This window comes from Varanus komodoensis, unplaced genomic scaffold (assembly GCF_004798865.1).
Source record: "Varanus komodoensis strain SLA01 unplaced genomic scaffold, ASM479886v1 scaffold45, whole genome shotgun sequence".
Classification (NCBI taxonomy): domain Eukaryota; kingdom Metazoa; phylum Chordata; class Lepidosauria; order Squamata; family Varanidae; genus Varanus; species Varanus komodoensis.
Window position 1 is genome coordinate 284,181 of NW_025336011.1, and position 15,610 is coordinate 299,790.

The following is a 15,610-nucleotide window of genomic DNA, read 5'->3' on the forward strand; positions in this document are numbered from 1 at the left end:
AAGGATGTGCTCTGCCTGGCCCCGCCCCGGCCGTCCCACCATTCCTCCACCCCCACGGCGGCGGCGGGCGGCGGCGGCGCCTCCTCGGTCGCGCGCCGCGTCCCTCCTTCTTTCCCCGGCAAAGCCAAGCCGAGCCAAGCCGAGCAAATCGAGGCGAGGGACGGCACCGCAACGCCGGGGCAGGAGCCGGAGCCGGAGCCGGAGCGCGCGCTGGCCAGGGGCGCCTCTGGGGCAGACGCTGAGAAACCCCTTCGGGCCGGGTCGGTGCGGCTGCTGGGAACCCCCGGGGGGGATGGCGGACGGGACCCCCGGTGTCCCCCCCTCGCGCTCCCCCCGGCCTGGGCCCCCCCGTGCTCCGCCGCCAGAGGAAGAAACCGCAGGAAGCTCCGGTGACCTTAGTCCGCTGCGCTCCGTTTCGGGCGGCTCCGCTTGCAGCAGCCGCGACAACTCAGCCGAGAGGGAGCCCCCCGGCCTTGCCAAGACCGCCCCCGCTGCTGGCATCATGAAGGTGGGTCCCGATCGCTTATCCTTCCCTCCGCAATCACCAGCACCATCTCCATCATCATCCGATCTTGTCAGCAAGCCCCACGTCAACAATCCCGCGCCCGGATTCCTTTGGCACGTGTATAAGGACTCCCCCCCCCCCCCCTTGGAATTCCCACCAGGTTTCCCTAGCGCCCCCTCCCCTGTTTTTTCGGACATCTTTACTGAGCTTTATAGTCTCGATTGCCAGACCCCTCCATCCCGCCGCGCCGCCACAGCCTCCGCTCTGTCCTCATCTGACCTTCTAAATCTAACCTGGGGATCCACCAGCGATGGCAAACCCATCTGCTTTCCTTCCCCTTCCCCTGGCCACTCTGAGAGATCCCCTGAATGCTCCACATGCCCTCTCATGCCTAGAACAACAGATGCAGGGTGTGGAGTGGAAGGTTGCTGCTGAGATGGAAAGGTTGGTGATGGGTTTTTCACTGACAAGAGAGAAGGACACTCTGCATATGGCCAAGGGTACTCTGTTCATGCAATAAGTAAATAAATTCTGTTTTTCCAGATGGGATGTTGGAAACTGATTCTAGAGTTCAGCCTTAGCTGTGCTTAAGATGCCCTCCTCTGGAAATAATCCTAGATGCACTTATTGTAACCCACCTAGTAGCCTTTTACCTGAGTCTGCACGCTTTGTTCCAGTAAGGAGGAGTTGCTACCTTTTTTCACCCAGGCCAGTGAAGGGCCCCTTTGAACCCTGCTGTCAGCAGCCTGAAAGGGGTTCCCAATCCCTGGGGCAATTCCACTGTGCTTCGTATGGGTGTGTATTGAAAAGTCACTTTATATACTCCATCCCATCATACTGCACTTCTAGGTGGGGTGAATTTTAAATCCTGGTTTACACCTGCAAGCATGCACAACTCTTTATGTCTGGACAGTGTGTACTGGTTACCTGATATAATTATATTTACAATGGACTGGAGTGTGCAAAAGTGTCATTTTAATGTTCTAGCTAGCAAGTGATGAAATGCACGTGAGTGAATGAGGCTAAGGAGTGGTAGAAATGGTGGCTTTTTCTTTCTACCTCACTGGTGCAACACATGTGATGACTTTACTCTGAGCCTGGTTCCCACGTTTGGCAGCTCTTCTTCAATCATCGCTGGGAAATCTCAGGAATGCTTGTAATTTTGTGTTTTGGCAGAAGTGTCATGAAGCTTCCAGTTGTATCAGTTGGTGTTTCTACCTGTGGCTTGACCCCATGGCCCCAACAATTTGCATCTGGTTTTCTCTGAGCATTTGCACAGATTGAAGGAACTGGCTATAGCGTTTGGGGCCTATACTTAGTGGAGCCTGCTTAGCTTCAGCCTTCCCCAACAAGGTACCCTCCAGATGCTTGCAATGGCATTTCCCAGGATTCCTGACCATTGGCTATGCTAGCTGGGGCTGATGGGAGCTTAAGTTCAGGTTGTGTACGACTGTGCCATATGAACTGGCCTACAGTATGTCTGAATACATGATGAGCATGCATTGAAGGTGATACAAAAGAATGTTCTGTCGGTGATGCTGGCCCACTCTTAAAAAATAGTAGGCATCACTTGAATCAGCTCTGCTGATCAAGGTGGACATTATCTGTGTGAGTAATCATGAATACAGAAGCAGAAGGACAATTATTCCAGTGCAGTACACCTGGAATACAAAAGTATGCACGTGAGTATTTGACATTCTTCCTCACATTGAGGTTAATGTAGCATGTTCTCTTCTACCAACTTGGCATGTGTTGATTAGAAAGGGAAGGACTATGGAGGGTAGAATTTATAATAGGGGTACAGATCCTAAAGCTGAATCTATTCTCCAGAGGTTTTCAGATGACCACACACCCAGTGATTACTAAGGCTTGGCATGGCTTCTCCCCATTTTAAAAGGTTGAAATGCCTTGTAAGTGGTAGTAACAATGTTTAAAGAATGCTGATATTTGGGGCATTTTGCCTTGCCCCTTTGCCTTTGGTCTGCCCCATTTGATCTGGATCCCAGCCACTATTGGAATGCTTCTCTGAAGAGCTTCTCTGAAAGTTAATTCAGCACCGAGACTGAAAGAGGTTCGGAATTGCTGTGTTGAGATGGACCCAAGTCAGCTGGTTTTGTGTGTCCTCTTTCCACATAGATTGTGATGCCTCTTTCTTAGGCCGCAGGGGCCTCCTGGCTGGGTTTCTGTTTACAGTTCGAAAAGCGGAGCCTCAGCCATTGGTTGTGCCATCTTGCTAAGCAAAGCTTTCCAGACTGCAGCAGCAGCAAGTTCTTCCCATCTCTGCTGGCCTTCTCACATCCTGCCCCACACTGCTCTTGTTCCAGAGTGCATGAGAAAATCCCAGTGGAATTTCTTGGACTCTTTCTGTGCTTCGGTATAAAATCTGACACAGAGTCGGCCTTCTGCTACCAAGTGAGGCCTTCTTGCTCTCACATGGATTGCAACACATTGATATTAATGGAGCCGCCACTGGTCTGTTGAGCACAGGATGTGACAGCAAGCACTTTTCAGCCCCCCAGGCAAGCCTCTGTCCCAGCCTGGGATCTCTTAATATTGGGAGAAGCCAGGGAATGGTCTGTGTTCCAGACCCCATTCCATGAGTCAAGAACAACAATAAAGATGGCTGCCCAGCAGATTGTTTCAGAGAAGGCGTGCAAATGAATGAAGCCTTAGGCTGTGGGTATGGGGCAGGAGCCAAAAGCTTTTTAGTGCCTGTGTCCTTGAAAGATGTTGCCATTCCTCCCTCCCACTGCAAGGGGCTCTTGGGTTCCCTCAGGTTATTTATGTCTTGCTTGTCAGAATCAGGGTGGCCAAGGCCATACCTTGGGTGCATAGGGCCAAGGGAACAGATTAATGTAGCCAATTTGTTTAGCTTTGATGTGGTCTTTCTGGGTTGCTGGTGGGTCTCAGTGGGGAGAGGCTATGGGCCTCCATGCAGATGCTGCTTTCTTGGAATTAAGGGCTGTGAGGGCCTCTATTTCAAAAAGAGGGTTCGTACAACAAGGGCCTTCATTTTTCTCTTCTTTCTGGCCAGTATTTCTGCTTAATGTGAGCTGGCTTTAACTCTGCAGTCAGCATTTGCAAGTCTGGCCTTAGCATCTGAAGCAAGTGAGGGGTCTTTGAGGCCATGGAGAGGGCCTGTTCCAAGACTGAAGGGTCTTCCAGCAAAGCGGCTCCTTGGTAGGGTATAGTGGGCCTATTTGCTAGTGGCAGTGGCAGCAGGTACCTTATTTTTCGCTCTATAAGACACACTTTTTCCCCCTCAAAAGTAAGGGGAAATGTCTGTGCGTCTTACAGAGCGAATGTGTGTGTGCCTGACGCCCGGGACGCTGCCAGCCCGCCTGCACCACGTGGCACCACCTGGCCAGCACACGCTCGGCGTGCCCTGCTCTGCCCCCCTCCTCCGGCGCAGGTGAGAGCTGTGCCACTCGGGGAGAGGTGCGGAGGAGGAGGAGCCATGGGCTTTAACCTGCCGGCCACACGGAGAGACGGACTGCTCACCCCCACCGCCTGGGAAGACCTGCCGCTGCGCTGCCCGGAAGACCACTGCCGGTACGCTGCCGGCCCGGCTGCACCACACCTGGCCGGCACGCGCTCGGCGCGCACTGCTCCGCCCCCCTCCTCTGGCGCAGGTGAGAGCTGTTAATCACAGGTTGGTGTGTGTTTTCAAATGGCAACCCGTCTTTTAATGAAGCCCATGGGGAAGTGATGGGGAATGTGCCTGTGATTATCAGGAAGCTTTCTATGGATCAGTTATCTGTTAGTTGATCAGACACATTTTTTTTAGGATCAGTGGATATTTGAACAGCGTTACCTTCGTGTATGAAGTTTATTCTTCAAAGGCTACTTAGTCCGCTGTGTGTTTGATTTACCGTACAATATCTCATTTTTTGTCAGAAGTTTTTTTCTATTATTTACTAGTAGGGCAGCGTGGACATTACTGGCTTTTTTAGATTTGTTATTGAATTGTCTGCGGCAGCTCTTGTATAACTTGTATAAGGAAGTGATGTGAGTGATTGTGAGCAACAGAGCTTCATAAATTCTGACTCTAGTGATGATGAGTTCTATGGGTTCAACGAAAACTAGAAGAGTACTTGAACTTTAAAGTCTCTCTTTTGTTAATGACAGTGATGATGGTTCTTAATGCCACTGTTGACTGCTGTTCACTTTACAAGGATGAAATACGGTATTACTGTATTCTGTTATAGTTTATTAAATCGTTTAGTAAACCATTTGATTCAGAATATTTTTTTTCTTGTTTTCCTCCTCTAAAAACTAGGTGCATCTTATGGTCAGGTGCGTCTTATAGAGCGAAAAATACGGCAGTTGGGTCTAAGCCACCATTTTAATTCCCACCAAAGTAGCATTGCCTCCAGGCATTTTGGGAAACTTAAATAGCTCAACCCAGCTACCCAGCATTGCTTGCATGGTAATTTTTTAACATCTTCAATCTTGTTATGTTTGAGGTTAGGTTCAACATGCAGCACCCATGTCAGCAGGTGTGCCTTCTAAGCAGGTATGAAGCACCTCTTAACTTGGGTAGGTCAGATGCTCTGTACTAGGTATGGGAAAGCTACAGCACTCCCGATGCTCTTGGATTCCAACTCCTGTCAGCCCCAGCCAGGGATGATGGAAGTTCTGGTCCAACATCCTCTAGGGGGCCACCTCTTCTCCATCCATGTTCCATTCCATTATGCTGGGTGATGGAAGGTGGAATCTCATTGCTGTGCTCTGCATTTAATTTCTAAAACAAACAAAGAAGAGCCAGGTCATGGGACACATTGTTAGCCTCATCCTCTGACTGAAAAGTCCTTCTAACTGCAGATATGGCTGTTAAGAGATGGCCTGACTTTACAAAGATAAGTGAGTCACTATGAATGTTTGCAAGTAAATAATAATACAGGCAGTCCCTGAGTTACAAACAACGCATACTTACAAATGAACTGCTATAAAGCCTATTTTTTTAAACAAATTATTGCAGGAAATCATCATCACCACAGAGAGAGAGGAAGTGAAAGGGGAGAGAGGGAGGCCTCCAAAGCAGGCCTTCTTGCCCTGCCCATCTAGAGATGGATATCTCTCTGGTATTTCCTTTCTGCCAAATGTGGAGGACTGACTAAATGTGATCTGACTTAAATACACATTTGACTCAAAGATGAATTTCCATTTTCTCAGGAATGGAACTTGTTCATAACCTGAGGACTGCCTGTACTAATAACTATGAAGACATAGTAGTAGTAGTATGCCGAATTCTGGAGAGACCTTAGAGAAAAGTAATACCCTTATCTGATTTTACTTGCTCCAGCCTCTGTACAAATGGGAAAACAGAAGATCTCTGCAACAAGCTCCTGGAAGAAAACTCTGACCGGGGCTCGCAGAGAGTTCCCTAACATGGAGCCCCTGAGGGAGGACTGGCCACTGGGTGTCTCCCTAGAGCAGGAATGGGCCCTCTGCACCTTTTTCTGTGTGGCCCTTGACCTGATTTCAAAAGCTTTCTGCCTGGGATCACTTCAGATCAAGAGCAATCTGACCTATCCTTCCTCTGGCAGGCTTCATCTCGGAACAAGCCCTTCTCATACTGCCACTTGGGCTGGGGATACTTGTGGCTGGGAAGGATCACAATAGTGTTTTGTCCTTTCTGTTGTAACTCGTGAATGTTGCAGGGTTTTTTCAGTGATGCGGGAAAGGCAACTGGGCCACTCATTGTCATTGTCATCATCATCAATCAGAGGGCCCATCTGCGTGTTGGGTGGCCCAAAAGGCCAGAGCAAAGATATCCCAAATACTAGCATATTTTAGCTTGGAGCTTTTCCTATCAGTAAATGAACATGAAGACCTTTCCACCTTTTGGAATGGGGAAAAAACATGCAAAATGCGGCACCTTGTCTATGAAGCAGCCTTCCCAGAGAGGCTCACCTGGCACCTACATTGTACTCTTTCTGGCACCAGGTGAAGACTTTCTTATTTCTCCAAGAATTTTCCCAAGAATTTTAGTTTCAGCATTTAAAAATCCTGCATTGTATTTACACTGTATTTCAGGTTTTGTAAATTGTTGTGAATTGTAAACTTCCCAGAATTTCAGACTATTGGGTGGTATTCAACTGTAATAAATGTAAAAAAAAACTCTAATAAAATCTTATAAATAAATTAAAAGCCAGGAAATCACTGCATTATCCATAATTGGGAAAAAGAGGGTAGGCCCAAAGAGAGGGGGCATTACCATCTGGGGAACACGGAAGGATGAAATGAGACCCCAGGATGGATGGATCTGTTCCACAGGCTTGAGGTTCTGCATTGCTGTATGATACATTAATAGTGAATGTCTTGAGTGTGGACACTTAGGTAGACAGTGCAATATCACCCCCACACAAAAGCTGATCTGGGGGAATCCCAAGGTTTGCAGAAGTACAAAAAAGCCCCCACCTCTTTTAAGTGTATGACAGACCAGTCTAGATTAATTGTGCTCAGAAGGCACAGAATCCTGACTGATGGTTTTAGGGGGGAAACAGAAAAGCAGGGAGAGAGGGAATGGAGTATTGCAAAAAAGGACACGACTGGCTCCTACCACAAACAGGAATGTGTCACACTGCGGCATTTTGCTGCAGGGTCCATTGTTATTGTTTGCGTGTTCCCAGGTTAAAGCATGTGGCACTGACATTAGGTTCAGGGACTAAGCAGCACCAGCTCGACTTTGGAGGACCCTTGGGCAGGACACCCTTGACAAGCTGCCTTCCTCCGTGAGTCTGTCTTGCCCCTGCTGTGGCCACCAGCTGCTCTTGCTCCTTATCCTCTCTCACAGATCCAACACTTGCTTTCTCGACAGTCAGAGAGCCAGGGAGTGAGTACCCGGTGGCACCTCCTGCTACTCCTTCTGAGCACCACCTCTATCGCCTGGGACACAGTGAGAGGCAGGCAAGCAAGCAGGTTGCAATAGTGAAAAACAGGTGCCAGTTCGGGAGACTCACTTCAGTGGGCCTCAGCTGGTGTCCTTGATGCTGGCCCTGGGAAGTCTGGCTGTGCTCCACCTCCCTCTTGGAGGGTGAACACTGCACATGTCTGTCCATAAGAGCCAGCAGTGGAATGTTCAAAGTACGATCACATTTCATAAGGATTTAGGTATCTGCTGAGTCAAATGAGTGGCGTTCACATAGCACAGTTCTAGTTTTTTTTGTGGGGGGGGGGAGTTGTGTGTGTCTCAAAACACTATTTTTAAATGAAATTTAAAAACTGGGCATTCAAAACAACTGAACCTGGACAGAATGTAGGTTTTGGCTTTGCACTTTACTCTGATTGGCTGCAGTTCTTTCAGCCAGTCTTTCTCAAGTGGGTACCGCGCAGCTTAACTGGACCTTTTAACAGGAGATGCTAGGAACTTAAACTGGGACCTTTCATGGGCAAGGCAAATGATCAGCCACTGAGCAGTGACTCCTTCCGAAATCCTTTGATGAGGCAACTGCCCTGTCTCATTCATGGAATTTGGGGGCATCCTCCACTTGGAGTCTTTCTGTGTTTCCCACTGCCAGACAACTGGAGAAAGGCTAACATTGTTCCCATCTTCAAAAAAGGGAAAACAGACGAATTTGGGAACTATGGACGAGTTAGTCTGACGTCAGTCCCTGGAAAAATTCTGGAGCAAATTATTAAAAAATCAGTCTGCAAGCACTTTGAAGAAAATGCAGTGATTAATAAAAGGCAACATGAATTTATTAAAAATAAATCCTGTCAGACTCATTTTTTGACTGGGTACGATCCCAAATGAACAGAGGGAACACGGTAGACATAATCTACCTTGACTTTAGCAAAGCTTTTGACATAGTGCCCCAGAACATTCTGATAAGCAAATTGATGAAAAGTGGACTAGATAGAAAATGTATTAGGTGAATCCAAAATTAGGTGCTCAGTTGGACACAAATAGCACCTTCTCAAACTGGAGGGAGATAACTAGTAGGGTGCCATAGGGTTCAGTCCTAGGCCCAGTGCTCTTCAACATATTTATTCATGATTTAGATGAAGAAGTTCAAGGAAAGATAATCAAATTTGCAGGTGATATAAAACTGGATGGAATAGTGAACATACTAGAAGACAAGAATGAAGAGCTAAAGTGATCTTGATAAACTTGAACGCTGGACTGAAAGCAACAGACAATTCAATAGGGACAAATGTCAAGTCCTTCACCTAGGGAAAAAAATGCATTGATACAAGATGGGGAAAACATGGCTCAACAGAACTGAAAATGAAAAAAGACCTTGACGTTATTGTGGACAGCAGGCTAAACATGAGCCAACAATTTGATGCAGCTGCAAAAAGGGCAAGTGCTATTTTGGGATGCATTAATATAAGTGTTACTTCCAAATCATGAGAAGTAGTATTTCCCCTGTACTACTTGCTGGTCAGAGCTCATCTGAAATACTGTGTCCAGTTCTGGGCACTAGGATTTCAGAAAGATGCAGAAAAAGGGTCCAGAGGAAGACAACAAAAATGATCCAGTGTTTGGAAACACTGCCCTATGAGAAAAGACAGAAAGATCTGTGTATGTTCAGTCTTGAGAAAAGAAGACTGGTGGGGGATGATATCACCCATCAGGTATCTTGAAGGCAGTCACAAAGAGGAAGGTCAAGATCTCCTCTTGTCCATTCCAGAGAGCAGAACCCAGAATAATCAATTCAAGTTTGCAACAGCCCAGGCTCAGGCTGGATACCAGGTTCTCCCACACTTGAGATATTCAAAAAGAAACTGGGATGGGGTAAATTGGTGTCCTGCAACAGCAGGGGGTTGGGCTCGATGGCCTTCATGACCCCTTCCAACTCTTCTATGATTCTGCTCTTTTACTTACCAGGTACTCATCACCACCATTGTTAAGGATGGAAAGATGGAATAGCTGAGCCATGGATTTTGTTGGGTAGTGCTGGGAGTGTCTTGATGAAAGTCCAGAGGGAAGCCATGTTAGTCTATGAAAGCAAAAACAACAAAGTGTCTTGTGGCACCTTGAAGACTGACCCAGTTCTTCTGGCCTAAGTTGTTGTGGTCTGGAGACCACTTCATCAGGTGCATGGAGTATTGCAAAGAGTTGCCGGTTTTCACGGCAGCCCATCTGCTGGTAGAGAAAAAAGGATTGTCAACAGTGAAATAGAAGGAAAATACTGGTGCCAACAACCACATTTTTAAAAAGGTTGGATGTGCAAATTGATTTGGTTTATAGTGGTAGGTATATTTTTGGATGTGGCCTTGTAAACATTTTAAATATCATTTTGAGTGAAGATGGTAGGGCTTGAGCCATGGTGAAAACCACAGCAGTGAGATTCCTTTCTGGATGTCTTATAAAGAAGGACCTCTTGCCATAACTGGCCTCTACCCAGGAATATCCTCGCCTAATCTCCTGATTACGAACTGCGGTGCAGGTGTGCGGGCAGCTCTGCTGGAGGAGCCCCTCCTAGTAGGTGTGCGTGTTTCTCTAAGCAGCCGTTTACCATATTTTTCGCTCTATAAGACGCACCTGACCATAAGACGCACCTAATTTTTAGAGGAGGAAAACAAGAAAAAAATATTCTGAATCAAATGGTTTACTAAACTATTTAATAAACTATAACAGAATACAGTAATACCGTATTTCAACCTTGTAAAGTGAACAGCAGTCAACAGTGGCATTAAGAACCATCATCACTGTCATTACAAAAGAGAGACTTTAAAGTTCGAGTACTCTTCTAGTTTTCGTTGAACCCATAGAACTCATCATCACTAGAGTCAGAATTTATGAAGCTCTGTTGCTCACAATCACTCACATCACTTCCTTAGTCAGTAGTGGAATTATTGAAGGAATCCACAATCTACACCAGTTACACAAGAGCTGCCACAGACAATTCAATAACAAATCTAAAAAAGCCAGTAATGTCCACGCTGCCCTACTAGTAAATAATAGAAAAAAACTTCTGACAAAAAATGAGATATTGTACGGTAAATCAAACACACAGCGGACTAAGTAGCCTTTGAAGAATAAACTTCATACACGAAGATAATGCTGTTCAAATATCCACTGATCCTAAAAAAAATGTGTCTGATCAACTAACAGATAACTGATCCATAGAAAGCTTCCTGATAATCACAGGTACATTCCCTATCACTTCCCCATGGGCTTCATTAAAAGATGGGTTGCCATTTGAAAACACACACCGACCTGTGATTAACACCTGCGCCGGAGGAGGGGGGTGGAGCAGTGCGCGCTGAGCGCGTGCCGGCCAGGTGTGGTGCAGCCGGGCCGGCAGCGTACCGGCGGTGGTCTTCCGGGCGGCGCAGCGGCAGGTCTTCCCAGGCAGTGGGGGTGAGCAGTCCGTCTCTCCGTGCGGCCGGTGGGTTAAAGCCCGCAGTTCCTCCTGCTCTGCACCTCTCCCCCTGAGCGGCACAGCTCTCACCTGCGCAGGAGGGCAAGGGGGCAGAGCAGGGTGCGCTGAGCGCGTGCTGGCCAGGTGGTGCCATGTGGTGCAGGCGGGCCGGCAGCGTCCCAGGCGTCAGGCACACACATTCGCTCTGTAAGACGCACAGACATTTCCCCTTACTTTTGAGGGGGGGGGAAAAGTGCGTCTTATAGAGCAAAAAATACGGTAATTGTTCTTGCACGTCATCGTTGCTCATCTCCAGAAGAGGCTCCTGTCACCCGAGACCCGCCTCCTTGCTCCTTGCAGCCTATTTTAAGCCCTGATTGCTCTGGTGCTATTAATACTGGACGTGTGGGCTGCGTTCCAGCCCTCCCGCCCCCACTTGCTGGGCCTTTCTCATGTACCTTGAAAGACAAGGGATTAGCTTTTCTTTGGTCTGCAGCTTACTTCTTAAAAAGATAAATCGGCCTTCCCCAACCTGCCTGGGTGATCCTGGAAGTTGTGGTCCAGCAAATCTGGAGGACACCTAGTTGGGGCAGGCGGGGATAAATGGCACTGGACCTGGCTGGACCGGTGATACACAGGGTGTCATGTTCTTCAGTTGTCTTTCTAAAAGCTTTTGCAGTGCTGTGGTTGGTTGTAATAACTTTTTGAAAGTGCATATGGGCAGGGCAGGGCAGAGGGAGAACTGGGAAGAGATGCTGAGAGGTGGCCGTATCCTTATTCATAGAACCCAGAAAGGTGTCTGGTGATGTGGACCAGGGATGTCAAAGCCCATCTCAGGCAACTGAAACTCACAGGGTGACCTTGAGGTAGAACTTCCCTATGTGCCGGCCTGCCCCTTGAGATCAGAGGCAGAGGCCCTTCTCCTCTTTGAAGGAAATCAAGAGAGCGGTTACTTGGAGAAGGGCCTTTTCAGTGGTGGCACCCCAACTGTGAAATACACTCCCCAGGGAGGCTTGCTTGGCGCCCTTGTGCTATTCCTTTTGGTGCCAGGCGAAGGCCTTTTTATTTTCCCAGTATTTTAATATGTAACTGGTTTTACCCTTGGTTTTATTACTATTTTAGATGCAGTGTATTTTTTAAAAGATGTGAGTTGGTATGGGTTCTGTTTTTTTGGTTCGCTATCTGTAAGCCACCCAGAGACCTTTTTTAGTAATGGGGTGGCATGCATGCAAAAACCTTAAATAAATAAATAAACAAACTCTCCGTTAGCCCCAGCCTGCTTTTCAGGGATGTTGTAAAGATCACATAGAAATTGTGAGGGAGAAGGACAGCACAGGGGTTTGGTAAACAGATTTGGAGGGTGGGAAAAGCCCATCCAGAAGAGCCTTTTAGTGACTTCCTTCCCAGGTTGACCAAGATCAGGACGGAGCAGAACTGGACTCACATGCCAATCTCTTTATAGGCAAATCTATTCCTGTTTTCCAATCTAGCTCAAATCATGAGGCGTTCTTCCAATGGATCCCAAATTGCTCTCTGCCTGCCTTGATCTATAGGGTCCATGCTTAGGATGAAACATAGAGCAAGAGTACAACTGCTTACTCTGCCTTAGAGCCATGCATTAGATTCTGAGTGCTCCCATTTTACAGGCTGGAGCATTTATTTATAAGATTTATATGCTGCCCTTCTCTGAGCAGTCACGAAACTCCTAAGCAATCCTAAAATGATAGTCAGGATAATAATACATTCAGTGAAAATATTAAAACATGAAGCTGTTTGGGTGACCTTAGAGGCTTATGGACTTCTTGATCAGAATAGGAAGAATTGTGGAGCTGATCCTTGTCTCTCTGTCCTGCATTTTCTGATGGGGGGCAGGGCATGTTCAGGTGTCTAGTCGGAGCATCTCAGAGGGAGAGAGAAAGAAGTTGGAAACTTTCCAACTGGCCTCTCTAGTATTCCCTCTTTTACCCATTCCAGCATTGGTTTTCTAACCCAGGAGAGCAGCTGAGAAGGAGAAGGGAAGAGGTGGTTGAGTGCCCAGTTTCTGTTGTCAGAGCACTAACTCTGATCTAGGAATCCAAATTATCCTATGGCCCTTCAGATGCTTTCTAGGGACCATATGATTGTTTCTTCCAAAACAATGCAGAGATTGAAAGACACCAACTTCCCCCTGGAGCCACCCGGTGAGGTTAGGACTGAGATGGATCTCTGGACTTCATTTTACTTGTTATGCTTTGAAATCTGAGTGGCTATCAGCAAGACCCCAGCAGCAAAGGTCAGAAATGGCAGGACGCTGTTGTGCCTGCACATGTTCTTAGGCTAAGTTACAAGCAGGGTTGCGTTAACGCATGGGAACCAAAAGGCACTCTGCACAAGATTTCCACGTGCTTGTGAAATCACACAAAAGCTGATTTGCCTCATGTGCTCAAGAGGAAAAGAATTGTCCATTTCTGGACAGGCCCCAAGAACATGTGTCTGCGTGCCCCCAGTTATTCAGGTGTGATGCATGGAGGATGGACTAATTAAAACACAGCCTAAGAAATATTCCCTTCCCACCTGTCTCCTGCAGATTTGCTTTGCTGTCATTGTCGTCATGGCACAGACTGACTGACGCACAATCGCTCTGCCTGAGTGACAGCTGAAGGCCTGCTGCAGACATTCCCACCTGCAGCTCTCAAGGTCCATGATTCTGCTGCCCCAAAGATGGGGGCCCTCTGAACAGAACATGTTTTCTGAGATGATTAACAGATGGCTGGAATACAGTACCTGGCATTCAACATAAAGGCCACTCTACTTCCAGTCTGCGGCCTCCAAACAAATTTCTAATAAGTCGTTCGACAGGTTTGGCCAGGGGGGAGAAAGTTCCACTAACGAGTAGACTGTCCCAGCAGATCTGAAAGGATGCAGCTGGACACGGGAGGTAGCAGTTTGTGAGAGGATGCTACAATCCCATTCCTATTTCAGTTTCCCCTTGCATGGTCCGTCTGCTCAAGTGGAATTTTCTGGCTCTCTCCTGCTTTTTCACCTCCCACCCCGCAGTGCATCCCAGAAGGAGAATGCAGATTGGAGCAGGGAGCTGAGAAGTAGCTTGATAAGCCAAGGTGCACATTTCCCCCAATCCTTGTTAGCAAATTCATTCCATTCAGGAACGAATCAGCTCATTGGGACTTTTGAGATTAAGGCTGGTAGGATTTGTAGTATTAATTGCTGCATGTTAATTGACCAAGGGAAGAGAGGAATGTCTGGGAGAAGGAGCAGGCGGCAGCTCTCAAACTGGGGAATGGGAGAAAGAAGGTGCCCAGCTTGGGATGTGGATATAGACAAACCTTTGTAGGAAGAGTAATGAGGGGATCCCAGAAGCTTAGTTGAGACTGCCTGTGGCTTACTCCCTTGGGTGTGTGGCGGTCTTGCTGTCCTGAGTACTAGAAAGGACAGTACAGTTTGTTGTCAGCCCTCAGCCTGGGCACCAAGGGCCCCTGGGAGTTGGCTTCCCTGGAAGAACAGCATGGTGAGAGGGAGACCAGCCAGGGCCTATCCAGGGGCTAGATCTTTGTACGATGCTTTGGGAACCTTTTTTTTTTTGCTGAAGAACAGCATGGAACTGCTACTGCTTATGATGACAACAGTAATGATCATCATTACTGACACAAAGCTGTTCTGACATAGTTGAGCATCGCTCCGTTCAGCCTAGGACTGTCCGTAGTGGCACTCTCAGGCGGACACTTTTCTCAAGCACATCACCTTCAGTCCTTTTTAACTGAAGTGCCAGGGACTGATCCTGGGCTTTTCTGCATGCAGAGCAAACCTTTGCATCCTCTCTGCATGGAGTTAGGGCCACCTCCATTCTCACCTCCATTTTCCATTCATGCATGCATCCTTCTTCTGCTAGAATTGTAAATATAATTTTAATGTTGTTTTAACGATTGTGTGATGATCTCCATCCACCCATGCACACACAAACGAATTAGATGCAACCAATCTAGAATGTAGGGAAAGGGAAATTTGTGACAGGTTAATAAATTACTGACATGTAATTCTTGTTGCAAAAGTACTAGAAGGAAATGACCAGGATGCCTGTGGAGACAGGGCACATGGGTGCAGTTGTGCATACGGACTTGGGTTTAGATAACACAATAACCTACACTCAAGGGTCAATTTTTTGCAATGTGGATTATTGTGTTGGCTGAACCTAATTGAACCAACAAACCATGGTTAATTAACCTCACACATCTTATAATCCACAACACAACAAACCATGGGTTTTCTTCATGGACTGCTCATGATTAACCAACCATGGAATGTTAGCATCGTTGGATTCAGGGAACTCAATAACCCACATTTCAACAAACAGTCATGGTTGACCAACATGTTTATCTTGCTCCAGCCAATAAACATTAAAATTAAAGGAAATGTTCTGATAATTGCAATGGGACAAGGAATGTGTGTGTTGAAAGGCTTTTACTCTGCTTTTCAGCTTGAAATATGGGTCCTGGAATGGTTTACAGCGATAGGATGTCCACTTTCTTCAAGCTTTCAATCTAAAAACACAAAACATAGCAAGGGGTTGAGACAGAACATGGTTGGGGGAATGATGGGAAGGCAAACTCTAGTCTTGGTTCTTAATTGCAACGTTCTTAAAATAATCAATGGGAATGGCAAACAGGTCAGCGAGAGGAAGAGCCAAAAGGTGCTGGTGTCTCAGCAGAGCTGACTGTGGCCCTGTCTCCCTTTGCCCCAATGTCTACAGACAGGGCCACAGTCAGCTCTGCTGAGACACCAGCACCTTTTGGCT

At 47.2% G+C, this 15,610-nt stretch overlaps 1 protein-coding gene across 1 annotated transcript in view; it reads left to right on the top strand.

Moving 5' to 3' along the window:
- The first annotated feature begins 292 nt into the window (after positions 1–292).
- LOC123030654 (inactive phospholipase C-like protein 2) overlaps positions 293–15,610 on the top strand; it is a 35,029-nt gene continuing 19,711 nt past the window's right edge. Inside the window, exon 1 of the mRNA XM_044444758.1 lies at positions 293–508. Within this exon, the coding sequence (XP_044300693.1) occupies positions 293–508 (216 nt within the window). The remainder of the gene's footprint in view (positions 509–15,610) is intronic.